Consider the following 27,969-nt stretch of genomic DNA (forward strand, 5'->3'; position numbering starts at 1 on the left):
TACAAAGGAGGCAGAGGTGAATCAGATACTCATGAAATGATGTGACAAACAGCAGCCTGGAAAATTATGACAAGCCCGTAAGTATCAGAAGCCATTAGAAACTTTTTGAGTTGAGCTGAGAACCATTATAAGACATGGTTCTGGTGACACTTCCCAATTTCTGGCCTTAAGCACTGAAAAGAATAGCTGACACTCAGCTAGTATGTGACACTGTTATGGCAATTGGAGAATTCCATTTTTAGTGTTCTTTACTCAGGAATACAAAACTTCTGGTTTAGACACAAAGACCACTTTTTAAATGCAGTTCTGTGCTACATTAACCTCGCATCAGAATCCTAAGATAGTGTTAAAGCCTGTTGCTAAAAGTTAGCATAGAAAGTCTGAGTTTATTCTAAGAGTTATCAAAACATAAGAGCAATTTATGTGATAGGCTTGGAAACACAATTTATATACAGTGTGTGTTTGGGTGTTTGTTTTAATCCACTGACATTGAGAATGAGTGTTCTGAAGTTTAATTCCACTTAGGAGCCCTTGAAGAGATAACGGCATCAAAAACCTTATCCAGAGTGAGTATGTGGAGATGAGACGTGCTCCTGCATGTCTGGAGGAGGGCATGAGACTGTAAGCAAGCACACACTGGCCTGTCCACAGCCTCACATACGCATCATCTGAGAGGCTCTAAACTTAGGCAGCAGCAAAATACAACAAAGAATTATTTAAAATGTTATTTAATGCTGGGCTAAAGCTTAATACCATATATATATATATATATCAAATGATAGTCCTTAATTTCCAAAAAGTTCCTCTTCTGAAAAATCACAGAATCAGAAAGCATTAACTTTAAAACAAGTTTCTCTGAGTATTTACAATGTGGTATAAACATTACATAAGACCACGGACAGTAAACTGCCTGGGGCGTCTAATCAGCAAGGCATGTTCTTTATTGCATATATAACTCACATCTGTGGGATTTAAAATATGACAGACTATAGAAATGCATGTATCTGTAAGCAGGGCAAGGAATAAAACCATGAATGAGAGAGGACAGTCAGCCAAACCATGCAGTTAGTTTTCGGGCTTATTGTCAAGAACTAAAGTGGCGTCCCACCCTAAAACTCTGTTGCATATATTACCTAGAGCTCATATTAAACCCATATTTGCCTCCAAGGCTGATTCACGTAAGTTCCACACTCACTCAACGACAAAGTCTGTAACTCGGCTCTCATTTTAAGGCAGCACAGCTACTGTGACAGTAACGCTAGCCAAAATGGGGGTGAAGATCCATCCCCTGCCAGCCCTTCTGTTGCAGCAGTGCAGTATTTCACTAAGACAATTGTTACTGGGTAATTTTCTGCTGTTAAAAAGCTTTCTCTGTAGAAAAACACCAAAATTTCCCAGCGTGAAAAATCCATGGTGGTATAAATATACACACATATATATGCATAATTACACAATTTACACTGAACACATCATTTATAGAGGACACTTAAACGAAGTTAATTTAATGACCATACAAAATACTTCCATAAACAAAATATGACAGGCAGTAAGGAAAACATTCATAGACTCCTAGAAACAATATGAATTCCTTTCATTCTGAAGAAATCACATTTAAGGACACAGTATTAATATAATGTTTTTGTATTAAAACAAGAATCAGTATCTTACAGTTTAAGAAACTTTACATATATACAAAATTTACACACTGGGAATGGTAGCAAAGCAAACACTTTTTGGTCTCATAGATCTATTTTCCTTCAATCAGAGACTTAAGTTCTTTCACATTATGGTCACTTGCAACAGACACAGCATGATCCAAAGCCCGAACACTTGCAAGAAGTTTTACTATCTGTTTTATGTTTTCCCTAAAAGAGAAAAAAAAAATGCATATTATATTGAGATACAATTTGTTCTTGATTTTACAACTACCCCTTAGAAAATCTGTAAAACAACTTTTCCAGACACATATTTTTTAAATACAGAGAATAAAACTTAGAAGCTACAGCATGTTTTAAACCAGGGTTGGCAAGATGACTCACTGTGTAAAATGCTTGCCACAAAGCCTACTGTGGAGTCAGTCTCCACACTCCACATGGTGGAAAGAGAGCTCCAAATCCTGGAAGCTGCCCCTGACCTTCACACATGCACCATGGTAGGTGTGTATACCACGCTCAGGAAATACATGGGAAAATTTTAATCTGTTATTTGTCCAAATGACTGGCCAAGAGACAATAAATCATTTCTACACAGAAAGAAAACATTTTCTTTAGAACAATGCTTTTGAGCAATGTCTACAAAGAAAAGCAGTATGATTCCCAAACCCATTTGGAGCTCGGTCTCTCTTTCCTTCCCAACAAAAGTCCTAGCTCTTCTGGAGTACAACATGAACAGAAAACTCTATTTGGTTTCATCATCAACCCATGAAGAGCGAAACTTCAATTCCTTTAAAATTCATTCAATACAGCCTAATCCTACTTTCCTTCTCAGCCCTGCCCTAACTCACTCTACCTTATTTTGAAGAAACTCTGAGATATTAACATCAGAATCTTAAAGATGAATAATTTCACACCTCTGAGCATTACTCCAGGATTATAATTTAGTAAGGGAAAACAGGAGCCCTCTCCAGGGTTACACATACAGGGAAAAATCACCCATGTCTACCAAGCTCCCCTATACTGTTCCTATTTGTAAACCAAGGTTTACAATGCACTTAGGCGGTCACTGAGCTCATTCTGAGGCCCACACAAGCTTTGAACATGACAGTCTCCTATCTCAGCCTCCTAATGAGCTTTCACACTTTTATTCAGCTCCTTCCTAGGAATTTTTCATGAAAATCAGACATAAGCTATTCCCAAAATTATCAAGAAATGGCCTTTAGTCCAGAGCATGGATCAAGATAGAGAGTGAAGGCTCTATTACAACAGAGACTCAACTTTAATACAACTCTCCATTTCAGTGGCCATTCTTTCCAGGCTTCACCTCTACATAATGAAACCTCAAATGCCAGAGAGCACTACATCCTAAAACTCTGAATTTATTCAAGTCTTCACAGGAGACAAAAATACACGTTTACTCACTGCAACGGGGCATGGTCCTTACTATAAATCTTTTTCTAAAAGATTCCAAACTTAATGCATGCTCCCAAAAAGGAAAACTCAAATAAAAAACTGTGTATTTTGGAAGTTTTGTAACACTAAATAAATGTACAGTATAAGAAAATATAACCAGAGTATATCTTATATACACAAATACAATATAATTGTTTAAACAATAAATCAAGAAACAAGTTAAAATTACTCCATTTTTAATTTAATATTATATCTGACAACTAAAGAAACTCGATTATCACTTCATTAATTACAAGAAAAAACAAATTACCTTGCATTTCTTTTTTCCACATCAGAGCACCCAATACTATTCCTGTAAATTGTATCTGCTAAATGTACAAGATACCGACAAAAATTTTCTAACTGAGAAATAGTTCTTTCTCCTTTCAGATTTATAAACCACTGTTTGGGGAAACAGTTGATTACCTATGTAGAAAATGCAAATAAAATAAGTTAAAACATAATGAAAATGTCAAAAAGCTAGAGCTACATGATGGTTCTGCTTTACTACTATATAAAGTATCTTTTTAAAAACTTGACTTCTTACATTAACTATACCAATATGTCTGAGTTTTTACAATGGATCAGTCATTCAAAACAAGATAATATGCCAAGTATTTGAGTGTATTTCCTAAAGACCTGAGTGTTGCTCCAATCCAGAACAGTCATTAGACATAAAATTTAAATAGTCATAAAACTGGTTGCCTTTTTTATTTTTATTTTTCAGTTATCCAAAGTGATTCAACCATACCAAGTTCCCCTCATAAAAACACTTCCTGAACATTTTAGTGAGTGGCATCTATGTTGGTTGTAGGAATCCAGGTAACCCAAAGATCCAGCACACAGCAAGAGCCTTAACCTAGTACACAGAGAACTGTGACTTCCTGGCCTTAGTGCTAAGGCTTCAGAAGTAGTAGAGTCTTCTTTGGTCAATCATTATTCAGCCAGGTAAAGAAGGCTCACCATTACAAGAACCAGGGGCTATAAATGGCATATCCCAGGGACACAGCAGACCTGTCTCTGAAAAACAATGCTCCCCCCAACCCAAAACCCCTGCTACCAGCAAATTTATAATAAAGATTGCTATGACTGTTAATTATTGCTATAAATATAAATATTTAAACCTATCAAATTGGGTAACCCATGACTGTAAGTAGAAAGCCCAACACTATTAAAACTATTTTTTGTTTGTTTGTTTTTGAGACAGGTTTTTGTTTGTTTGTTTTATTTGTTCCCTCTGTGTAGTCCTGTTTGTTCTGGAACTCTCTCTACAGACCAGGCTTGGCCTTGAACTCACAAAGATCAGCCTGCCTCAGCCTTCCAGTGTGCTAGGGTTAAAGGTGTACACTATACCATACCAAGTTCAAATTATTTAAGGAGAGAAAAAAACTTAATTATTCCGAACTGCTCAAAACAAACAACTATGAAGAAAATTTACTCCTAAAATAAAGATGTCATTGATAACTATAAAAATACTCACAGAACCATTTATAGACAAACATATTTTTTGTGTATCATTTCTTGGCCTCTTGGTTAAGATCAAGATCTTGTCTATTTCTTGAGTTAAAAAGATGTAATGTTTGGAACTACCTGCAGTTTAAATACAGCAGGTCCAACTATCAAAAAGTTTTGTAAAATCCTCCTATTCTTCTTTGGACAAGGAAGCTGAACTTGCATTGATGTGCGGGCTCTAAATTATAGTATGTGTCATACCACTCACATTTTGGGCTTTTCTGATGCTGTCATCGCCATACTCTGAATTCTGAAAAGCCATGAGAATATATCTGTTTAACAAGCCATCTATTGACAGCTCCTGAAGAGTCTTATTTGAGAAAATGCCATACCACTGAAGAAAATTTCCTAATAGCTAAAAAGAAAAAAAAAAGTATTACTGAATCAATATCAAGTAATTAATAAGTATAAAGTAAATTAATTACATATTAAATACCAAACGAATAATATGGATGAGTGCCTTGCCAAAGTATTAATAAACACTTCTGAAGTATCTATAAAAGAATTCTTGAGTTTCAAGTTTTAGTTAGCTGTACCTTGAATGGCACTAGTGGATGCATACAGGTCAACAGACACACGAGAACATTTTCTGTCAGTGCAAACAGTACTCTCAGGCAATCCTTGCTGTTAGGTCAACTGCCACCACAGGCCCCTTAGAAAGACTGTGGATGTTTTATTTCTGACTCCTGCATGGCACAGTGGGAGTATCTCCCACATTTGTACCGAGTCACATTTCTGGACAGCTCAAGCTACTCACGACTGACATGTATAAAATTCAGGATACTGTTATGAATCAGAAGCCTTGTCCCATCGCACAGTAACAATGTCTAGTTCCCACTTATTTTTCAATTTAGAAAATGTAGCACTCTCTATTAGCCAACTATGAAGTTCCATGCTAAAGCAAGCACACAGGTTACCCCTGGACTCTGTGGAGTACTGACCTATCTCCATCCAGCCTGTCCTTTTCTCTTGCTCTACAAATCTAAGCCACTACCATCTGCTACTTTACCCAGTGACTGCCAGCAAGTACCAAAAGGTAATAGGGTACCTTTCTCAAGCAGAGTTCCAGAACAGAAACAAGCCCATCAAAATGATTTGAGGGGGCTCGAGAGATGGCTCAGCAGTTAAGAGTACCGATTGTTCTTCCAGAGGACCTGGGTTCAATCCCAGCACCAACATGTTTATGTCCTTTCCACGCTAAAAACTACCCATGACTCTCATGTCTACGCTCAGCCAACTCTCAACTAAAGTACAGGACTTCAGTGAAGAGAGGACCGTCTTCCCAACAAATGGCGCTGGAACAAAGGGACCTAAGCCAGGCCTGACATCTGAAATAAGTGCTCCTCTTTTCTGTGTCCATGCACACATGCGTACAGTGCTCCAGAAGGCGGCAACGGGCCCCCTGGAACAGGCATTCTAGGCAGCTATGAACCACCATGTGGGCGCCTAGGTCCTCAGTGCTCCTAACCACTGAGCCATCTCTCCAGCCCCTTATAAAACTGTCAACAGGTTAACAGCTAACTGTGAAACCGAAGACTATGACACTTCAAGGTACAGGACAAAAACTTCATGGTTCTCTTGTTAGGAATAAAACTGTAAGTTATGATTTCTAAAGCACAAATAGTCCTGAGAGGAGGAGACAAAGGAGAAGGTGGTGCTGGCACGCAGCTGGGTCCAATTCTCAGTGCACAGCATCACCATCAGCGGTGCAGCTTCAACTCCAGCACTGAGGTTACAGGACAGAAGTTTAAGGTCATCTTGGCTACACAGCAAGTCTGAAACATGCCTGGGCTACATGAGACCTCAATTCAGCAACAACCAAAAACCCAGAAGAACACTTACATTTGTAATACGTGAATGAAAAGTTAAAAGACAAACCAGACAAAACTTAAAAATCATCTCCATCTTCTCTTCAGAATACAAAACTCTAAGCTCAATAAGAAAACAAACAAACAAACAAACAAACAACAAAAAAAACTAGTTAATTTAAAACTTGAGCAAAAGATCTGAGAACAAAAGACCTAAGAATACCCAGTGGGCAGTTAACATTGGGCCTATGAAATCAGGCTCAACACCACTAAGCAATTTGGAAAATGGAAAGTAAGGAGTGAATAAAACCTTCTTCACATGCTGTTGGTGAACACGAAGTACAAAGAGCCTCTTCCGGTTTTTCACTCAGTGGAATCAAATGAGAACCAACATACTGGGAAAAATCCTTGCGGCATCTCTTAGTCCTAATTACTTCAACTGAAAAGCATCTCAGTTCCTTATAACCAGGAAATGAATTAAATAGAAAAGAAAACGCAATGCTTCCACCTCCCACACAGCAGTAAAGAGCAGCAAGCTACTGATAATGCAAGTGAATCCCACAGCCTTCTCAAGGGGAAGAGCCAGACTCAAACGGCTCCCTACCATGTAACTGCACCACTAAAACATTCCTGCAAAGAAAACCATAGAACACCACGAGGTTGGGAGGTGGTCAGAAGTGGGCTAAACTACAAAGGGAATTATGGGGTGATGTGTTTTTCATCTTGGCAGTGGTAACAAATGTATTTTATGAAAACCCACAGAACTATGCACTAAAGAGAGTGTAAATTGTGGCAAAGGAGATATGGACAGACAGAATTTGTTAGCCTCCTCTAACCTTTAGGATAAAGACAAGCCTTTCACATGACTACTTCCCTAACTCTGGCCATGCTGCACTGTCTCCATCTTTATCAAAGCCTGCTCTCCTTTCCCTGGATTCTATTTAACTACTCTTGTGTTGTAATCTCAAAATCACTTACTGGAGAGGGAGAGTATCTACTACAAGGCTAGCCTTACCCATCTGAACTCCCATCAAACCCTGAGCTCTCCAGGGCTGCTTATCACTACCAAAGCTGGCATCATCTGTCTGCTATCTACCTGCCAAGTGCACTGTACTATGAATTCACGCAGAAGGCTTCTGTCTCAACCAGTCCTACACCTGACTCAGGAGAAAGGCTGCAGTTATAGTTACTGAACACATCACTTTGTGTATTCATTAAGCTGTGACTTATAGTTAAGCAGTTTGTGAGATCCCCTGGGCCTTACTTTCAAACTTTCCTGTGAGAATATTAAACTAAAATAAATGTTTGAAATATTTGGTTGTAAGATGAAGGTATGTGTGTGTATGTAACACTGATATAAGCCTAAGAGTTAATAAAAAAAAAATTCTCTCAGAATATGGCACATAAAAATCCAAAAACATTATTTTTTTAGATGGCCTATGAATACATACCTTGACAGAAGACCAAAACTGTCGTTGAAAAAATAAGTAAGGCCCAGAATTTTTATTTTCTAAGACACTAAAAGAAAAATAAATAACAGTCAAATATTTTATAATGCCATTTCATTCCTATCAACAAGAATGTCTATAAGTAAACAGGATCAGAAAAATAACTCAGCAGTGTGTGTCTGGGGTAAGGCTCAAGGCAGAGTGCTTGCTTAACATTCATCCCAGAAGCAACACATGGCAGGGATAGAAAGAGGAGAGAGTGAGAACAGAGAGACAGGACCAGGAATAGAGAGGAGAGTAAGAGAGGGACAGGGAGAGAGAGAGAAGGGAGGGAGGGATAGAAGGAGAAAAGGAGAGGAAAAGTTGAAGAGGAGGTAGGAAAGAGGAAGATTTTAAAAAAGACAGAGAAAGAGGAAACGAATGATTCGGAAGCCCAAAAAAAGCATATACCCCCAAGGAACCAAAACAGAGAACAAAGAACACGGTTTATTCTTTTCAAAAGATCAATTTCTCCAGTCACTCTGAGGTAATTTTAAACTACCTAGGTAAAGTTTATATTTTAAGCTATTTGTATTTTTCTAGTTTAGACTCTGAAAGCAAACATGGAATTACATATAGATTACTTACTTTTTGGGATATAAGGGCATGAATACATCATCATCTAAAGTTCTTCTCATCCTCAATAAAAGTGCTTTAAGGTATACCTACAGAGTTAAAAGAATATCTGGATTATGTTAAATGAGTTCAATATTTACAACTCTACCAGATAACCTCTCAACAATTACTAAACAAAGCCATTTTGCCAATTTTTCAACTTCAAATCTACTATATGAAGTCTCAAAAAATCAACAGTTTCTTTTCAAAATAAGGTTAGTTGAAATTCAACAACCATAAAAGGCTTTCTCAATCAGCTCAGTGAATGCAGCAATTTTACATTGAGAGTTAACTATAAGAGTATCTGGCCACTTTAAAAAATGCTTAAATTCCAATCATCAATCATGTACTAATCTAGAGGTTTTGCTTTCTGTTTTTCCCCAAAGCAGTTTTTACTGGGATATTTGACTGGTGGAACAAACTGAAGTGAGCTCTGCTGGAGAGTAGACTCGACATCTTTCTTTCAAACAGGTTTGTAAGCACTGAAAACAAGCAACTTTACTGTATATGCTCCAGGTTTCTGCAGTGCAGATTACCCTACTGGGAAAATCAGATCCCCAACTGGTTTAACGAAACCATTCATTCTTTTAAACCCTGGCTCATTTTCAAAAGAAGAGACAACCTTCCCAAGCATAGGAACTAAATAAAGTACCTGTGTATTTTTGTTTTCTGCATTGACTACTGAAGGATAGCCATTTATTAACTTTAGTGTGATTCCAACCATTCTTGAAGTCTGTGTTGTAGAAAAGGGATCCCACATGTTTTCAGCTATCACTAATAAGAAACAAGATGTCAAAATGTAGAAAAATGGCAGGTTACTTTTAATATCAGATAGTTCTTTAGTATTTACTTTTGTGCTTTGTAACAGAAAATTCAGAATTTGTCTTTAAAAAAAAAGAGTGAGAGAGAAGGTTTGTTTTTTTTTTTTTTTTTTTTTTTTCAGTGAAGTCCTGGGTGGCCTTCAATTCACAGGAATGCTTCTGTTATGGCATTCCCCCACCCTACAGATTGCTGGCATTACAGAACTGCAGCACTATGCTAATCAAACTTTGTCCAATCAATTAAGGACTCTGAGAGAGATAAGTGGATAAGACATTCTTATTCATGCTACTCAATGAGAACAAAAATGGCGATTAGATTCCCTTACATCTCAAAAAGATCTTATTTAGATAAAGATTTAACTGGTCTTCCAGCCTCAAGTAAAGCATTCTCTACCCTACCATCCTTGGGCCAAGTGGTATTTAATTGATGATGTCTGCAATGACATGATCACTGAGCTTGAAGTGCACCTGAGAAGCTCATGTGCTGAGCCTCTCCTGATGGCTACCTGTGAGCTTGGGAAGAATGGCCTTCTCCACAATGGTGGGCAGGAGAGCGATGTCAGCGTCGTCCTTCTCCTGCTCTTGTTCTTCACAACCATAAAATAGCAGGGACTCAAACCACAGCATGTTTTCAAAGTCACGGCATTTTGCCTAAAACATATTACAAAGGTTACTCAAACATTTAAAACAGCGTCTACTTCTGCTGTCAGCCATGTTAAGGAGTTACCCTCTGGCACTAACAAGTAAGAGCAGGACAAAATATGCAAAACACTGTTTTCAGATGAGGCGGGAGGGGCAACCAGCCATGATCATTAAGAGAAAAGCACAGAAGAGTAAAGTGCTAGCTCAGGACAGCACACACAGCAAGCTTCGGTCCCACATGGAACATAGCACTTTTGTGAAGCTGCGACAGCAATTCGTGTTCAAGGTGGCCAAGAAAGCTAAAAGGTGTGGCTAGAGGAAGCTAAACAAAAGAGACTTTCAACCCACACAGCCTTGAGCCTCTGCAGTCTACCGAGGCACTAGAGCTGGCACTTTCCGGAATTCCAATTCCTTTAGCTTACTAACAAATTTTATTGGAAGTCCCTTTTTACTTACCATTTACTCTTCTCAGTCATTACTCTCAAACAAGTACTGAGACTCAACATGTCAGTAACTTAAGAGCCAATCATAACTGTTGCCACATGGAGCAATAGTCAATTCTGCTCTTCACTCTCATTCACCAAGACAACAGGCTCTCCTGACTCCATCTTCATACATACTAGTTTGTTTCACCCTCTTCATTTTTTATAACTACTTAGAGCAAGTCCTCATTTTACACATGCCCTATTGTACTTTCCCATCAGGGTCTAAGTTCTTCTAGGAAAAAAGAACAACTTCTTACTATTCACACTCATAACCTAGCATTAACAGATATAGTTTTCACTAAGAATGAAATGTCATATAAACTGAGATGACAAAAAAGTTTTTGGAGCAGTGATTTAAAAGAAACTGTTTAAAACAGAATTATTATCAGATGCAGTCTATCTTACTGATTATAGACTATACAGTATTTCCCTGTCTAATTTTTAAGGCATAAAATACCCAAGTCCTACCACTATACATACTGCTTTTTGAACAGTGGCAGAAACCCCCACCTCAAGAGGAGTCCAGGTGAGGAGCTGCAGTCTGATGAGAGGGTTGAACAGTTTTGGCAAACAAAGACCAATGTAAGCATCTTTATAGGATGTGTAGTATTTTGAACGCCATGCTTCAAATTGTGCTTTAATGCAGTCAATTGAATAAAAACTCTCAAGGACATCTTCAAAAACTTTGCTGGACTCTTTCAAAATGCGATCTAGAACAAATTGAGAAACAAACAAAAAAGTTTTTAGGCAGAATACTACCGTGTTCATAGTATGTGAGTTTACTATTTTCACTGGTAAGATGGTGCAGCAGCTAATGGTGCTCATTCCCAAGCCCGAATACTTGGGTGTAACTCTTGGAACCCACATGCAGACAGAACTGAAACGTGTTCCAAAGTCTTTGTGGGTAGTATCAAGATGTCTACAGAGAACCACTTTCAAATGGGCAATAAAATATACGGGTACACAGAGACAAAGAAAAGCAGTAAGATACCAGCATCTTCACACTGGATGATGGACCAATGCTGGGCATCATCATTCTTTCAAATATTCCACATGTCCAAAATATTCATTATGAAAAAGTTGTAAGTTAGGTATGGTGGAGTATAACTATAATCCTCCACTACTGAGGAAGTGGAGGCAGAAGACCAGGAGCTCAAGAACATCCTTGTCTAGGTAATGAGTTGAAAGTCAGCTTAGGCACAAAATGAGCTGAAGTTAGCCTGGGCTTTGAGACCCTGCTTCAAAGAACCACAAGTCAGAGAAACTGGCCCTGGTAACAAAGGGAAGCCAAGGCAAGAGGATCACAAGTTCAAGGCTGATCTGGATAACTTAGAGAAACTGTCTCAAAATATATTTTTAAAAGGCTGCAACTACAGCTCAGTGGTAGATTGTTTGCCTAGCAAGTGTGAGAACTTAAATTCAATCCCTAGTACCTCAAAGGGGTGAAAAAGGTATAGCTACATAAGGTTTTTTAATAGCCTATAATCAGTACAATTCCAAATGACTACAGCCAATGTGGGAAAGAGAATTTACTTAGGGAGCGGTCTAGAAATGCCCAGCATGCAGCTGTAACAACCCTACTCTTGGTTGAGATCACACAGTACTCTCCAGGAGGCTCTCTGCAGCCAGAGAGTCCTTGCTACCAAACTGTCCAGCCTTAACTTTTAGACCAGACAGCTTCAGTATAGTGGACCACAGGCTCTGACACATGGTTCTATTCCTTTCAAATTCCAGTTCTGAGGACTCAAATCAGTATATGAGTATTAGCTGTATCTCCTAACAAACTATCCACTTACTTTTGAGAACTGTAATAGTCAGTAGTAAGAAATGAATTTCAATAGCACCTCACTTACTGCAGGAGACACACATTCTAACCATTCATGATTAAAACCACAGGCCATCAAGATGGCCTTGCACTCCTGCACTGAGCCTGACGACCCGAGTTCAATCCCTGGAGACTGACAGGGTAGAGAACTAACTCTTGGAAGTTGTTCCGGCCTCTACAGCCCACAAATGTACATTTAAAAAACAGTTAGTAAAAAGTGATTTTTTTTAAGCACAGCCAAGTGGCCAACAACCTGACTAGCCTCATTTCCAAGTGAGTCTAACCTTTCTCCAGATTGAAGTTGGTAATATCGGTAGACGTCTCTTCATCATCACTGGAAAGGCCTTCAAGGTGATCTGCCATCTGCCCGGTTTGCTCTCTGGCTTGTCTACGGCGAGTCCTAGAAGACAAACATTGACTTCTGAATTTAGATAAAAGTGATTCCAACTTCCCTAATAGCACACAGAGTATTTTCAGAATCACCTCCTCGCTTCCCGTTCTGCAATCCGACGTTTTGCATGTTCTTGATACAGTGCCCGATCACGTCCGAAGGAATCAAGATTTGGTGCCATCAAAGCTTTATCTATAAAACAACAAATAGTTAAAATTAACCTTCTCCCTTCAATAATCATGAGAAAGAACTTGCATAGAACAAGCCATTATGATAGACTGATTGCTAATCCCAACAGCAAGATTCTGCAATGACTGGTAAACTAGATAGGTTTTTAGTATAGAACAAATCTTGGAATTACTGAGTTTCCAGGAGAAAAAGTGGAAGAATTAAAACAATGACTTCTAAGAGCACAACTATTGCTGGGCTTACACACTATATCTGTCTAAATAACAGGACTAGCTTTATCCTATTACAATGAACAAATGAAAAATCCACATTACCCATGCAAGAGAAAAAAATATATTTTTAAGAAAGATGCTGAATGATATACAGTGACAACAGAGAAATGTGTAAAAAGATGTAACAATTTTGTTGGCAAAGGTTTAATAATTTAAGCTCTCTAGCCTACGGAAGTTTATTTAACACTACTCTTAGGGCAAGCAACACTATGGACTGATTCTGTGTAGGAAAACTTGGCATGCTGAGAAGGAAACTCTTTTCACACCATACATCCCTTGCCACTTTAAAATTCTTCTTAGTAACAGTGTAGTTTTTCTTCTGACCACTCCATGGTAATGTTCTACCTTTAAGTTCCAACTCTCCCCTGTTTAAATTTGTATTCCAGCATCACAGTTTTAGTGTCAAAGAAGTGGTTCTTGTTATTTCCTTCACAGCACCCCATGTCTGGTAAAGAGATTGCCTAGGCTAAGGGTAAAGGTCAGCTTCTAGTGCTTGCCTGCATGTAGGAAATCCTAGACCCAGTCCCCAGCACCACATCTAGAATTGGGGAGACCCTATAAACTATCTCCCTGTGGCTATAAATTAGCTGCAAACACCATGTCTGCGCCCTACGTCTCTTTGGCCTATTTTTCTGGTGATAATGAAGTACTTATTCATGTAGAAGACAGACTAGGGCAAAAGTGGCCCAGGAGTTAAAGTGCACACTGCTCTTGCAGAAGACCCAAGCTTGGGTTCCAGTACCCACACTGGGTGCTCACAATAGTCTATCAACTCCAGCTATGGGGTTCTGTGTCTCTGCTCTCCAAGGACACCTGATGTACTCATGTGCACATACCCACATAAAGACATACTCAAATCCACATAATTAAAAAAAAAATAACAAAACTTTTTCAAAAGGAAAAAGCAAGAATGGAGGTTCTATGTGCACACGTGAGAACTAGGCTGTGCTTCCATTAGATCACTGATACAATGATAGCTCTCTTTAGAGACCAGATCTCAGTGGCTCTACAAACTTGCTCAGAATACAGGGTGAAGAAAAACTGTCTTCTGCAAGTCCCTCATTTCTACTTAAGACATTCTGGAAAACATGGAACAGTTATTGAAAAGCAAAACAAATAAAACAAGGGACTGGTGGGCAGACATACATACATACAATGAATGACATTACTTAAAGCTTGTGCAGTTTTTTTTTTTCATGTATTTTTTTTATTCTTCCTTCAAAATAGCTGATATAGGATGTATACTCTAGATCTTAGGTGAGGAACCAAAAAAAAAAAAAAAATCAAGATATGGCTTCTTTCATTTCTGTAAAAACTGTACAAAATAACTGCAAATAAGAACTTACAACCTAAACAGATAAACCTGATACTTTTCTTTAAAAAAAAAAAAAGACAATGGATTGATTCCTTCATGTCTCATATAATTTTTTTAAATCTTTGTCAACTCCCTCAAGAATAGGGTTTTCTCACTTTTTTTTCCAATACTTTCCATTTTTCAGCCTAATTAACATACACCATATAACTAAAACTTCAAATTCCAGGTAACTATGCAGCCTTGTACTCTGCAGACTATAAATTCAAATCTAGCAAATTCACTAGATTATAGTGAATGTGCTACACAGCGCACTCCATCACACTTAGGAGATGATTTCCTGTAGATGCACAATGGTTACCTGTAATCTGCCCCGAAATCTGGCTCTCTGGATCAAAAGTGATCTGGGAGGGATGCATTAGTCATTTAGGTGCCCAATGTCAATGATGGAATTGAAACTTTTACAGCAAAACCAGGCCAAAGCCATTCAAGTGGCTCACAGCTCAATCTGCATGGGTCAGATCTGGGGGCCACAGCATCTTCTCTTTAAGCCTCTCATCGCCCATCAGACAAACAGGAGGATGTGCTCCATAGATCCAATTCCTGACTGGGAGTTCAGCTATATACTGTTCTAAGAACAGCATGAGGCTCCTTTATGAATCATGTGGAGTTGTTTAACATGCAGATTTCTGGGTAAGAAGAATCTCCATGTGTGGGACCGGAAGATCTGCATCTTAAATGAGCCTGTCAGATAACTGTGACACTGTGGAGACTGCTAGCACAGGTACAAAGAAAGGGCAAGGACACCATGAGAAACCCACACTAAGAAAACTTCCATCAGACCACCCAGTATGGAGTACAATGAGGGAAATGGAATTAAAAGGTTTTCTAAGGCATCGGGCTAAAGAATCTGGTTATAAGAATTCAAAGAGGTTTCTAATTAATTTTCAGGATTTTTTTTTTTTTTTGCAGAATTCATGTCATAAATAACAATATAATTCAATTTCTACATTTTCTACAAAATTTCAAGAATTGTAGGCATTAGCTGACTAAAAAACAAAAACAAAAAAAAAAAAACCCAAAAAAACAAATACACAGTATGTATATAAAGCAAACTAGAAAAAAAAACAAACCACATTTAGAAAGAAATAGAAGAGCATTTGCTTCACCAGGGGGTTGTCACCAAACTCCTCTAATCCTGAAGCTACCATGTGCCACACAACGCAGCCTCCTCCCTTCTCCTTCCCCCATAACTTCCAAGATCCTTCTCTTACTGTGATCAAAAACACTCTTTATATCAAGGTCATGAGGAGAATGAAGTTAGGGGTGGGGGTGGTCTGTCAGTTAGGGTCAAAGAAATAGCGGCTCTGCAATAAATACTGAGCATGCCTTTGCTGTGCTCGCTCTAAAGCTGACTGAAAAGCATATCCAGGGAAGAGTAGACTGACAGAATATTAGTACATTTTTCAGCTCCTGGGTTAGGCCACACTTTCTTAAATGGAACCCAAATACATGCATTACAATTTTTAGATCTACCTAACTTAGGAAAATTTCTGAGAAGAAACAGGCCTATATTTTAATTAGGCTGCACTAGGTAAACAAGGTTGTTTAATGAAAAATAAAAACCTTCAAGATGGACTGACTTGAATGGCTTGAAAACTCCGAAGATTCATCTTTAATATCATCTTGTCGTCTTTGGACAAGGCGGGAAGCTCGCTGTTTGTACAGCTGATGTATTGCTGATTCAAGTTCATTAATCAGTGGCACCTGTAAAAATACAACACACTCCGTAACACCAAACTCCTCAGCGGCTTATTCATCTGAGGGTTCCATGCTATTTCCGGTTTTCTGAAAACGTACTCTCTCTATGAGCAAATAAGCACGAGTCCCCAACAAGACCAGAACAGCAAATCACTCTAAGTAAGGAAGCATCACTCTTGCAACCTGTGTACAAAACTAAATGCCCAGGGCCTGGTTATCACAGCAAAAGTCAGCTTAATAAATGTAATGTCTCCATGGTAATAGAAAGAACAAGTAAACAGATGTCAAGCTTTCAATGTTTTATCTTCAGAGAAAATGTATTTACAAGCCTAAGTTTATATTTAATTTTCCAGCAACATGATCTACATGGAAAATCTCATAGTTTCTTTTTCTGTTTTTATTTTTGACAATGAAATCTATGTAGCTTCAGTTGGTCTAGAAGTCAATATGGGCCCTAGCTGGCTTCCTGCCTTGTCCTCCTGAATGCTGCAATTACATGCACAGAGCATATTTCATAAACTTTCTGGCTTAAATGACTGTTTTGCTGTGCCAAACCTACTACAATGGCTCTATGTCTGTTAACTGTCCACTTTAAGTTTTTCTGTCACTCACTTGTACAAAGTACCCTACAACAATGTTAAATTTGAAACTATTCTGGAACTTTATTGGACATTTTACAATTAAACTAAAAGGGTATATAAAATTTCAAGCTAACCAGTCTGAAATTAAACTCTGAAATGATTCTCTTCCTAGCTAATGTTCATTTTTCTTTATTTTATAATAAAATCTTCACATAAATTCAGCTTTCAAAGTATAGAAAAATTTCCAACTTAATACACCTAGCTAATTTACTTAACACCAAAACAATACAAAGACTACAAAACATGGCATCTAAATTTTCAAAAACCAGAACATCTTTCTTTATAAATACCTTATAAAACAATCAAATGCTTTGAAACTTTCATAAAACGCTAACGACTACCACACAAACCTGAGGAAACCAGAAATTCTAGTTTCCTGATGGTTAGCACAACTGGAAAAGACATTAATTAGAATTTGAGAACACTGGCACCAAATGTTATAGCAGCTTTCTGAACTGAACAGACTGTATGTTGAAAATAAAAAAGGCAAGCAGAATACAAAGATGTGTGTACCAAAGGAGTTTCATATTCCTGCATGATTCCACTGTGAAAGTAGCAAATGTTCACAGAAAGGTTCATACTAAAGGTTCTTTCATGTGCCACACCATGGACAACCATGTCTCCAAATCAGCAATGATGATTCTGTAGTCCAAAGTCTCTATCTAATCTGAAATTTTTATTTCCCAATTACTGCATCAATGTGGCTTGTATTTTTCATCTACACCACAGTAATCTTTTTAAAATCATGCAAGACTTAAAGACAAAGGTACCAAAGATGTGTCCTTTAAGTCTAAGAAAACATTCCCTACTATGAGAACTCAAGGCTGTGTTGGCACCGTAAAGGATTATCTGATTTAAAAAGTTGGAATGTCTTTTTTTAAAGCTCAGAAGACAACTCTGGGACCTAGAGCTTAAAACTCACTTTTAGATTTCTTTCAAAGTTCACAACATTGACTTATCTCAAGACTCTGCACCATTACAGTTTCTTCAACCACTCCAAACTAAAAACTAGCATTATTATAGTTAGGAGCTCATTTAAAATGAAAAACTGTAACAAGATGACTGGAGGAGAAACTGAGTTGTCAAAGTTTACATGACCAACAGATAATTCAAGTTTAAAAATCACTCTTTCAAAAAACAGGAAAAAAAGGGTTGTTTGACTTACTCTAAGAGAATTTCTATACAGCATAATATTCATATCTATCCAATTATCCCTTTACATTTTTATCTTCAAATAATAAGGATGACAACTCCTGACACTTTCATTCAGAAGCACATATAACTGAATGCATGCATATGAAGATGTAAGAATGAAGGAAGCATTTCTGAAATACAGGACCACCTGCTTCTGTTACTGAAAATATAATAAATATGTAAGGTTTCAGATATGCTAGAACAGTATCTCAGTTACTCGATGGCCAAATAGCACTACCTGAAGTAGACTTCTCCAGAACATGGTATCCAGGAGCGGAAGCACACAGCTCAGAAACAGACACTATGCACTACTTACTCTTCTTAATCCAGGAATGGGACAACTTCATACATTTTAGCATTATATTTGCAATTTTGAGTGCTTAAGTTTTTAAGTTCTATAAAGCAAAAGCCAAGAACTTAAAGAAGCAGGTCCCAAAGACTGTTCCCACACACAGAGTATTGTTTCAGGCAAAGTTCCTTGTTCTAGCCAGCTCTGCCATGCTGGTCCCACTCCCAGCCTTGCTCCAAACCCTGCTCAGAACACTGAGCTCATGCTTCCTTCCTGGCCCAGAGCAACTGGCCTGCCGCAAGGAACATCACAACTGCAGGTGCTGCTCCAGAAACTGCACAATCCAGCAAACCATGCTATGCTACAAAGCATAAGAATGCCACCATCCCAGATCTGACCACCCGCAACTCAACTAAGATCCATCAGAGACAAGTCTAACTGTTCTTTTCCAAGCCTTTATTTTATTGAACCGAACATTAAAAAAACAATCATCCAACTATACTTTATACTTGTAAACTGTAAAAAAAAAAAAACCTAGTTAATGATAGAGAAAAATGCGCTTTCCTATCCGAGATTCTGAGATAAAGTATTTAAGGGCCATAATTTTAATATTTTTTTTAAAGATAAGGTAAAGCACACGAATGCTTACAAACCAGCCCATCAAGCCAGGCATCTAGTTTCTTTTAATTTTATTTATAGTTGTGTGTATACATATATGTTATGTGGGTGCTCACACCACAGCGCATGTGTGGAGGTAGAGAAAAACTATGGAGTCAATTTTCCCCTTCCATGTTTCCATGGGTGCTTGAGCACTAAGCACCTTTACCCGCTGAGCCATCTGCCACTCTTCCTCCCACCTTCCAAACGTCTTAACTATCCCTGCACACACCTGTGCATGCCATGTGTAGAGACTGATCTTCAAACAGACGGAAGTCACTGAAGTCAGCACATGCACCAAATTAACTTTAAAATTATCACACTCAAGTCATGAATTCAGAAGAACCAAGACATGTCCAATAAAGAAAAACTTAGAATAATGAATGGCTTCTGAAACGAATGAAGTGTTGGCTTTGGTAGACGAAAACTCTAACAGAAAGAGCACCACAATACCTAGTACGAAAAAGTATCAAAAGCTTTTCATGTATTGTACTACTGATAAATTTTTATGTGTTTACAATTACTGAAAAAATAGTATAAAAACAAACTCAGACCTAAGTCATAAAAACAAAAAACTATTAGGTGAGTCCCTTTCATTCTATCAGTTCAGTGCAGGCCAGAAATCTAACATGTCTTGAGACAAGAGTTGTCAGTCTTAACACATGTGCTCTGAGGCGCTATCTTTTTGGTTTCTATGAAATACTGTGATGCCCTCAACTAATGGAGTGAAGAAAATGAGGCATGACTTCAGCCCTTCTAAAGTTGAGTGTATTATTTTCTGAGAATTACAAGATCTCTATGAAAAGCCATCTAGGCCTCCCTATTTTTGCCTTATTCAAAGAGATTAGTATTTTTGCATTCTTACCTTTTCACTGAAACACTCAAGCAAGTCTTGGACATACCCTCGCATTTCTTGCAAAAATTTATACCGTTCACCAATACCCCCAGAAGACCCTTCTAATCTCTCAATAGCCCTGGTGGAGTCCACTCGGCTTTGCAGATGTTTTTCATGCTGCTGTCGATTGGTTTTGTGCAATTCTTTCATGGAGTCCAACCTTAAGAACAAAAGAAGGATAAATATAACCATTTACACCTGGAATTCAATATTGTCAGGACTCTTGCAATATTATAATGCATTTTTTAGTTCCAGTACTAGAACATAAAAATATCTGGAATGCATCTTTTTGTCTGTACTGCTTTTCTTATAAAAAAATAAAATAAAAAACTGAATTTTAAAAAGGCAGTTTACAGACTTCAAGTAGTTATTTGGTAGGCTAACCAAAATGTCCTGCTTTGCGTCTCCCCCCATCTCTTGACTACACTTTCAAAGTCCAAGGGGTGCTACTCAGCGCTGTCTTCAACAAGCCCATGGAGCGGCATTTTAATAACTCTGAGGCTTCCACAGAAGTACTCCAAGAAGGCAGCAGAGCCAAGCATGACGTCATCTTCTGTTTAGCTTTTGAAGGTGAGCCAGTGGGTCTTCTTTGCCGGCATTCTGCATCTGCTACCCCAGACTACAGGTTGCCTGAGGGACCACAAAGCTAGCAGACAGGTCTTTAAGAAGTTGATCTGCCCTACCTGTCTTTAAGCTGTTTCTTTACCAAATCAATAGTAACGGGAGCCATCTCATTACTGGGAGTTTTGAAAGGGACTGTATTATCTGTTTTTTGAGGCTTGGCATCTGATGATCCATAGGCTGTGTAACTGTAAGGTATGCCATAGGATGCACCATAAGGCATTGTCTGGTAAGTGTTCTGGTAGTACATATTCACTTCAGTGGGCTGGCTTGATTGAACCTGAAAAGAAATGGATGTATGAGGAAACTAATAGCTAAACTTTAAAAAATAAGTAAACACCTTTAACGTTATGAACAAAGACATACAAACAAAACAGCAGCAAATTTATGCCCAGTTCCCAAACAAGAATTAAAATAAGTAACTGCAGAATTTTTCAAAACCAAATCAACATAGTTGTCTAAATCCTTAGGTCTTGGTAAAAAAATCACTGATTTTATTTCTAATGATTTTCAAAAACTGTTCCTCAGAGTTTAGAAATGGAAATAAATTTATGATCTAGGTAATATTTTATCAGTTAGATAAAATATCTATTTTATCAGTTGCCTAGTTAGAAAATAAAGGGGAATGAGAGTTTAGAACTAAGACTCTTTGCAGCTAGTCCAAGGCTTTCCCTATACTTTGCTTTCAACACTAACTAACCCTAGAAAAAAAGGCTCACATCATGCAACTTTCTCCGTGCCGCTACAAAACGCATGACGGGAACTACTTCGGTAGGTATTTTTAATCAATCTTATTAGTTTGCATACCTGGGAAACGGATCTTCAAACTTAAAACCGCAACAACGAAAGCCCCTTCATTGGCTTCAAGGCAGTATTCTCAAACTCTGCATGCACCAGAACCACCCAGAGAACTTTGCTCAATGAGCACTGAGCCCAGGACCACCTCTGACTCTCACCTGCGCCTTAGTAACGGGCTTCCAGAGCCTGCTGCTCAAAGACTAGATTGAAAAAATGGACATTCATCCACCATGTCCACAATTCTGACTACAAAAAGCAAGAGTCAAAGCTGATTCTTCTAAAAGACCTCATGAACAGGTAACTGCTCACCAGTTTTTTTTTACTAGATTCTTGAATGAGTGCAAAGACTCAATATGATCTATGTTTACAACAACAAAAAAACCCTACTTCTTCTCTTTCATTTCTGAAGTCTAAGTCTTCTTACCTGAGGGATATTAATTCCTTTTCTAATCTGCTCCTGTTCCCACCGGCTGAGTTCTTCGTCTTGTTCTGCAGTTACTAATGCATCATCGTCACTGCCTTCGATACCTGCAATCATAACCAAAAAAAAAAAAAAAAAAAAAATCAACATGCACTAACAAGATGGAAGAGATCCTAAGTTGCTCATAGAGCTGATGACAAGCACTAACCCTGCTAATATGTCCATCTGGAGCCATTTCATACTCCTGACTTTGCTTGTTTTACTTTGGGTTTTTCCCCCCTCTGGACAGGGTTTCTCTGTGTAGCCTTAGCTATCATGGATTTGCTCTGTAGACCAGGCTCGCCTCAAACACTGAGACACATCTGCCTCTGCCTCCTGAGTACTGGGATTACTGGCATGTGCCACCATGCCCAGCTGGTTTTGCCAGTTTTAATGATGACACCCTTTTTTAAAGATAAAGCAGTATTTAGTAATATGCTTACAATTTTCGCTTTCTTAATTTAAGGTTGACCTCAACTCTATAAAGGAAAACACAAAATCCATTGCTTAAGAATACTTAAGAGAATTTTATAAACATGTATAGAAAGTATTTAATACTGATTACCAAGAAATGTTGAATATGTATCAGCTATGGAACAGACTTAGGCAAAGCGGTCAAAAATGTAAATGCTACAGTGTTGGATCACATTTAAATGCAATACATCATGCTTGCCAGCAAATTTCATAGCATTACCTATTTCCTCAGCAATTTTTTGTCTTTGCGACTTTTCTTTCACAGAAAAAACTATGCGACGTTTCTCATCATCATCTTCATCATCACTGGCATCATTCTCATCCTCTCTGACAAGGCGGCCTTTTCCAGGCTCACTGTCATGAGGAGTGAAATCTCCCAGTTCTCGGGCCATCTGGCGCTTTTTCCTTGCAGCATGTATAAAAGCTGCATCTGGAATTTCTCCTGGACACAAATTACAAAAATTACAAAGATGAATACCTGTAGTATGAAGCTTTTTTCTTGAATACAGGAAGAGTAGAATAACCCAAGTTAGGCTTGTCAGCATGAAGTTACCACTGGCTACCAGTGCCTCATCCTACACTATGCAAATGACTGACATGCTGGTGGACAAACTGAATCACAATTTCCCCAGCCCAGCAGGGGCATCTTCAATTGTTTATACACATAAGTATTAGTTCTTCATAACTTAAATTTAGCCACTTTAAGCACTGATTTTAAAACTGATTAGCTAGTGTATAAATTTGCAAACTATTTCCTACAGGAAACTATAAAGGAACTAAGTATAAATATAAAAATAAAAGCAACTGTAGCAATTGTAAAAAGGGTTAGTCTTTATCTGGAGGGGTCAAAGGAGGAACAGCCTGAGCCAGAGAAACCTTTTGCATATCTGGTGTTCCCTTGAATTCCAGTAGTTTCACTTGAGGAGGGCTGGAGAGATGGTTGCTCTTCAGACACTGTTTGATTCCTGTCACCCATATCAGATGGCTCACAACCAGCTGTATGTAACTCCAGCTCCAGAACGACCTCCTCATGTACTCACATGAACATACCCATATATAAACACACACATACAGATAATTTGTAAAATATTTTTTTAGGGAATAGTAAACTTGAGAAAACCAGAAAACTTCTGGTTCTTTCATTTTCTACATTTGCAAATGCAGTTACAGCCTGCTTTAAATAGATGTCGTAACTACAAACACTACTCCTTTCGGTCACCCTGAGGGCTGAGTTCTAAGAGACACTTGTAAGCACACACCTGGACGAAGAACATTCAGAGAAGAGAGAGCATTTGAAAAGGCACCCCCAGCTTTTGGCCTTTCCTCCTCCCTCTCCCTCTCCATGTCCATCTCATCTTCAGCATGCTCGCTAATGATGACTCCATCTTCTTCATTTGTGTCCTTAACATGACAAGGCTTGTCCAGAGGCTGCTCATCTGAATTTTGAAAAAAGCAATTGAATTATATTTAAAATAGAAAGTCACAAACTATCAAGGCACTTATTACATTAAAGCTCAATCCACTAAAACTTACATTATTTCTAATACTTAAAAACTCAAGCATAAAAACCCACTGCACACGCCTGTAATCCCAGTACTTAGGAGGCAGAGGCAGGTGGATCTCTGTGAGCCTGGTCTACAAAGAGAGTCCAGGACAGCCAAGGCTATACTGAGAAACCCTGTCAAAACAAAACATAACCTCAAGCATAAATATGAAATAGCACAGTAGACAGGTTTGGATAAGGGTTACACAGAAGAAACAAGGATACAATTGCATTTTATTTAAATCTGTGAAAAATTTAGTAAATTTATCAAAATTTATAAGGATCTTCCTCTAAAACTTCACTGGTAACAGTGTTTGTCAGAATTTACTTATTATTTTTAGGTGTGTGCGGGTGTGAATGTCTGCATGTGGCATGTGCACTGAGTACAGGTGGCCTCAGACTAGAGGCACCGAATCCCCTGGAGCTGAAGTTCCGGGCTGTTTTAAGTTGCCACACACAGGTGCCGCAAACTGAACACAGGTCCTAGGTGAGGGCAGTAAGTGCTCTTAACTGGTGAGCCACCTCTCTACTGCCTGTTCACACTTTACTATTTGATTTTTCACTTTAGATCAGTGCTTCACTAAATGCTATACTCATTCAAGACACTTTTCTACTGAGAACAAAGTCTTTGGTAGATGAATGAGCATATCAATCTGACTTTTGCCCATCGTCAGGGAGAAGAGAGCCCGACAACTACATCTCCACTGTACAGGCCTCACCCTGTATGTCCCATGAAGCACAGAAAACCTGGTAGTTATATGAGCCCAGAACAGAGACAGACAATAGAGCTCACAAGCCACAAACAATACTGAAGCATAAAACAGAGAGGAAGCCCTGGAACGGACACATTCAAACATGTAGACAGAGTTCTCAAATTATTAGTTCAAGTCTAAGCTGAAGGCTACTTAAGACTGTATTCCCACTATGAGTGTTCATCTTTGTGACAAACTGTCCTTGGTTTTTAATACTTAGAACTAATTAAATCTCTAATTTCATTTGTTCCAGGAAAATCCAAGTGTTCTGACCTTGAACCACTGACCGTGACAATGCTCATTCCGGGAGCAATGAGTATACAATGAAGAGTAGAGCACAACCCCATTCTAAAAGGTGAGATGGTTTGGTTTCCCCAGTGCTTCACCTTCCCAAGCTGTTAGTATTACCTCCTCGTCAGCCTGGTGTTCTCCCTCATGCAGCAGCCCTGTGCTGAGAAAACTCAGACCATCATCTTTGGGATTCCTAAGGGTGCTATTCATCCACGTGTTGCCTTACCTTGCTAGTCACCCACTTCCCCGTTAAGTATACCCTGGAGCCTAAGGCTTTAACAACCAGTGCAGTCAAGTGGCTAGAAGAAGTGCCTGTCTTTTTAGTAAAAAATATTTTAATATTGACTTTTTATGTGTGTGGGCACATGGTCCCGTGGCAATACATGCAGGTTATCAAAGAACAACCCTCAGGAGTCAATTCGCTCCTTCTATCTGTGGAACTGCACGGGGCTGATTAGGTGGACAGGCAATGAACACCTTTACCCACTGAGCCACCTCACAGGCCTCAAACTACCCATGCCTCCTCTCTGTGTGGTGGCTCTTCAGACTGAAAACAGATCTGATGCACTCTAACACTGAATGATTCTATGAAGAAAGATACTTGAATGTTCTTGGATCACTGTTTGCAGTTTACTACTGTGGTAAAGTAAAATACACATAACTTGAAATCAACCAGATGAAGATGGCTCAGAAGGTAAGTGTCTTACAAGCCCAATGACCTGCGTTTCATCTCCACTAACAATATGGTAAGGAGAACCAACTCTTGCAAGTTATCCTCTGACCTCCACATGCACCCTGTGGCATGCATGCACATGGAGGAGCACCCGCTCACGCACACACTCTCTCTCTCTAAATTATTTACTTTAAAAAACTTAAGTGTGGGCTGGAGAGATGGCTCAGAGGTTAAGAACACTGACTGTTCTTGCAAAGGTCCTGAGTTCCAATCCCAGCAACCACATGGTGGCTCATACACCATCTCTAATGAGATCTGCTGCTCTCTTCTGGCCTGCAGGCACATATGCAGACATGTGTATACTGTATAAACAAATCTTAAAAAGTGTATAGTTCAGTGTTAGTCACAATACTGTATAACCATCACCACCACTCATTCCCATTACTTCTCGTAAATATTTTTCCATAAACTGAAGATCTACGCCTATGAGGCAACAATAGCTGGACACTGGTAAGGAGAATGAGTTCACAATATATACTGCAAAGCACTGTGGGAAAGAGCTCTCATTTGTCAGTCACTTGAAAGGATTATCTAATACTTACTGTCAGCTGCTGTGTTGAGTTCTGTCTTGATCCTTGATTTTTCAAGATCTTCTTTATATTCTTTCTTAAGCAATTTAACTATCTTTTTGCTGTAACTTGATTTCTTTACTTTGAAAACCTCTTCATTTTCTTAAAAGAAATGAAATAAAGTCTGTAGCCAACAAACTCAGAAAATGTTTTCCCTTCCCCGTGCTTTCATGCTGCTTGAACTCTCACAAAATACTTTCACACACAAAAATTATTACAAAATTTAAATTTTATTTCAGTCTATCATAGACTCAAAAACTGATACTGCCAGGTGGATCTCTGAATTCAAACTCAGCCTGGTTTACAGAGTGAGTTCCAGGACAGCCAGGGCTATCCATAAGGACTGTCTCAAAAAACAAACAAACAAACAAAAACAAACAACCAAAACTGCTATCAATTCCAGAAATTAAATGAAAAATTTGAAAATGTTAATGAGTAGCCCAAGAAACTTCACAATTTGTTAATTTGTAACAAATTTGTTAAATTTTGGTTTATTTCATCTATCCCAGAAGAAAAAAATATTCAGAAATGTTTCCTTAAAATATTTAATTAAGAACGCTAAAACAATATACCCAAAGTTACAAAGTTCTGCCAAGTCTGAATAATTAGTCTCAACGACAGTTATTTTAACACTATGCCTAAAGTAAATCATTTTGCAAAACTAAGTTTGAGTGACTTATCCCTCGTCTTTGATTTGAAAATCCAAGTCAAGAACAAAGCACTTCACCAAACTGCCCATATATCATCAAACTTAAAACCTGGCCTGTACCTCTTTCTTTAAACAAAATAGCAGGGAGTTCGAAGATTAACCACCCACCTTTCTAGAAACACGAAAGCATTTTGAAAGCATGAAGAAAAGCTTTAGTAACTCATTGCATTTTTCATTAACATGATACTGATGTACAAATAAAAATATTTAACACTCTTTTAAAGGATCAGAAATCTAAATCCCTGCAGCCTGGTCTCCGCCCATTTACTTCTACAGCAAGGGACTGATTGGATCAAGGTCACTCGGAACCAGGGCTGCAGCTCCAGCTCTGTTCCCAGCCCCAGTTTTGGTTCTCCTCTTCAACAATCCGGCCTTGTTGGTCAAGGATGCCTCAACTGAGACGCCAACAAGCCGCGGGTACAGAGAGGCCTGCAGATGACTAGGCGCGGGCAGTTAACTGAGGGACTGCCGTCTGCAACTCGCAGGGTAGGAAAGAGGCAGGGCAGGGAGCAGGCCTTCACTTCCACTCAGGATGGCTCGTCCGAGCTCTGGCAGCCCAGAGGAGGGAACCACCGGCCGGCGGCAGCGCGGGAGCGCGCCCCGAGGCCGAGCGGAAGGCTGGGGCCGGGCGAGCACGGGTTCGGGGTCCGCGTGGGCCCGGCGGGGGCTTACCTTCCTCCTCGTCCTGGAAGCTGAGCAGGCTGGCCCTGGGCACCTCTTTGTTCTCGCGAGGCCTCTTACGCGGCTTCAGCCCGTTGCCAGGCTCCGAGCCGCCAGGGATGCCGCCCCCGGCCTCAGCACCGAGGCCCAGGGTGTGCGCGGAGGGCGGCGGCGGCGGCCCGGGGCCCAGCAGCGACTCTCCCGCGGGGGGCCGGTCGTCACCGCCAGGGCCGGGCTCCTCGCCTGAGGCCGGCGGCGGCAGCAGCGGCGGCGGCTCCTGCTCCTCATCGCGCTCCCGCTCCTCCTCCTCCGAATCATTCCGCTTGCGCACGTTCACCCGCCGGGCCTTTCGGAACATCCCAGCCGCCGGTGCGGCGCTTTCACAGCCGCTCGCAGACTGGGAGGACGAGGGAGCGCGGAGACCACGGCCGCGCACGCGCACGCGCCGGCGCTCCC

At 39.3% G+C, this 27,969-nt stretch overlaps 1 protein-coding gene across 1 annotated transcript; it reads right to left on the bottom strand.

Annotated features, from left to right (window-relative positions):
* Positions 1-915: 915 nt before the first annotated feature.
* On the bottom strand, positions 916-27,945 carry Paxbp1 (PAX3 and PAX7 binding protein 1). The gene is made up of 18 exons (XM_055614922.1): positions 27,526-27,945; positions 26,118-26,246; positions 23,516-23,692; positions 22,477-22,698; positions 21,747-21,850; positions 20,587-20,804; positions 19,874-20,063; positions 16,110-16,233; positions 12,786-12,885; positions 12,587-12,702; positions 10,988-11,187; positions 9,857-10,001; positions 9,182-9,303; positions 8,503-8,579; positions 7,879-7,945; positions 4,828-4,974; positions 3,379-3,533; positions 916-1,865 (listed from the first exon to the last, which is right to left on the bottom strand). The coding sequence occupies exons 1-18, from the start codon at positions 27,869-27,871 to the stop codon at positions 1,748-1,750; spliced, it is 2,757 nt and encodes a 918-aa protein (XP_055470897.1). The 5' UTR covers positions 27,872-27,945; the 3' UTR covers positions 916-1,747.
* Positions 27,946-27,969: the final 24 nt, after the last annotated feature.

The sequence above is a fragment of the Psammomys obesus genome, unplaced genomic scaffold, assembly GCF_907164565.1.
Source record: "Psammomys obesus unplaced genomic scaffold, mPsaObe1.curated_primary_1811, whole genome shotgun sequence".
NCBI classification, from domain to species: Eukaryota; Metazoa; Chordata; class Mammalia; order Rodentia; family Muridae; genus Psammomys; species Psammomys obesus.

Bases quoted from the DNA above. Each gene is read 5' to 3' on its own strand.
- Paxbp1 (XM_055614922.1), bottom strand. From the start codon at position 27,871: ATGTTCCGAAAGGCCCGGCGGGTGAACGTGCGCAAGCGGAATGATTCG. The intron at 23,693-26,117 runs GTAAGTATTAGA...TTCAAAATTCAG, and splicing joins ACTCAACACAGCAGCTGACA to ATGAGCAGCCTCTGGACAAG. The intron at 21,851-22,476 runs GTAATGCTATGA...TTATGATTGCAG, and splicing joins AAAAATTGCTGAGGAAATAG to GTATCGAAGGCAGTGACGAT.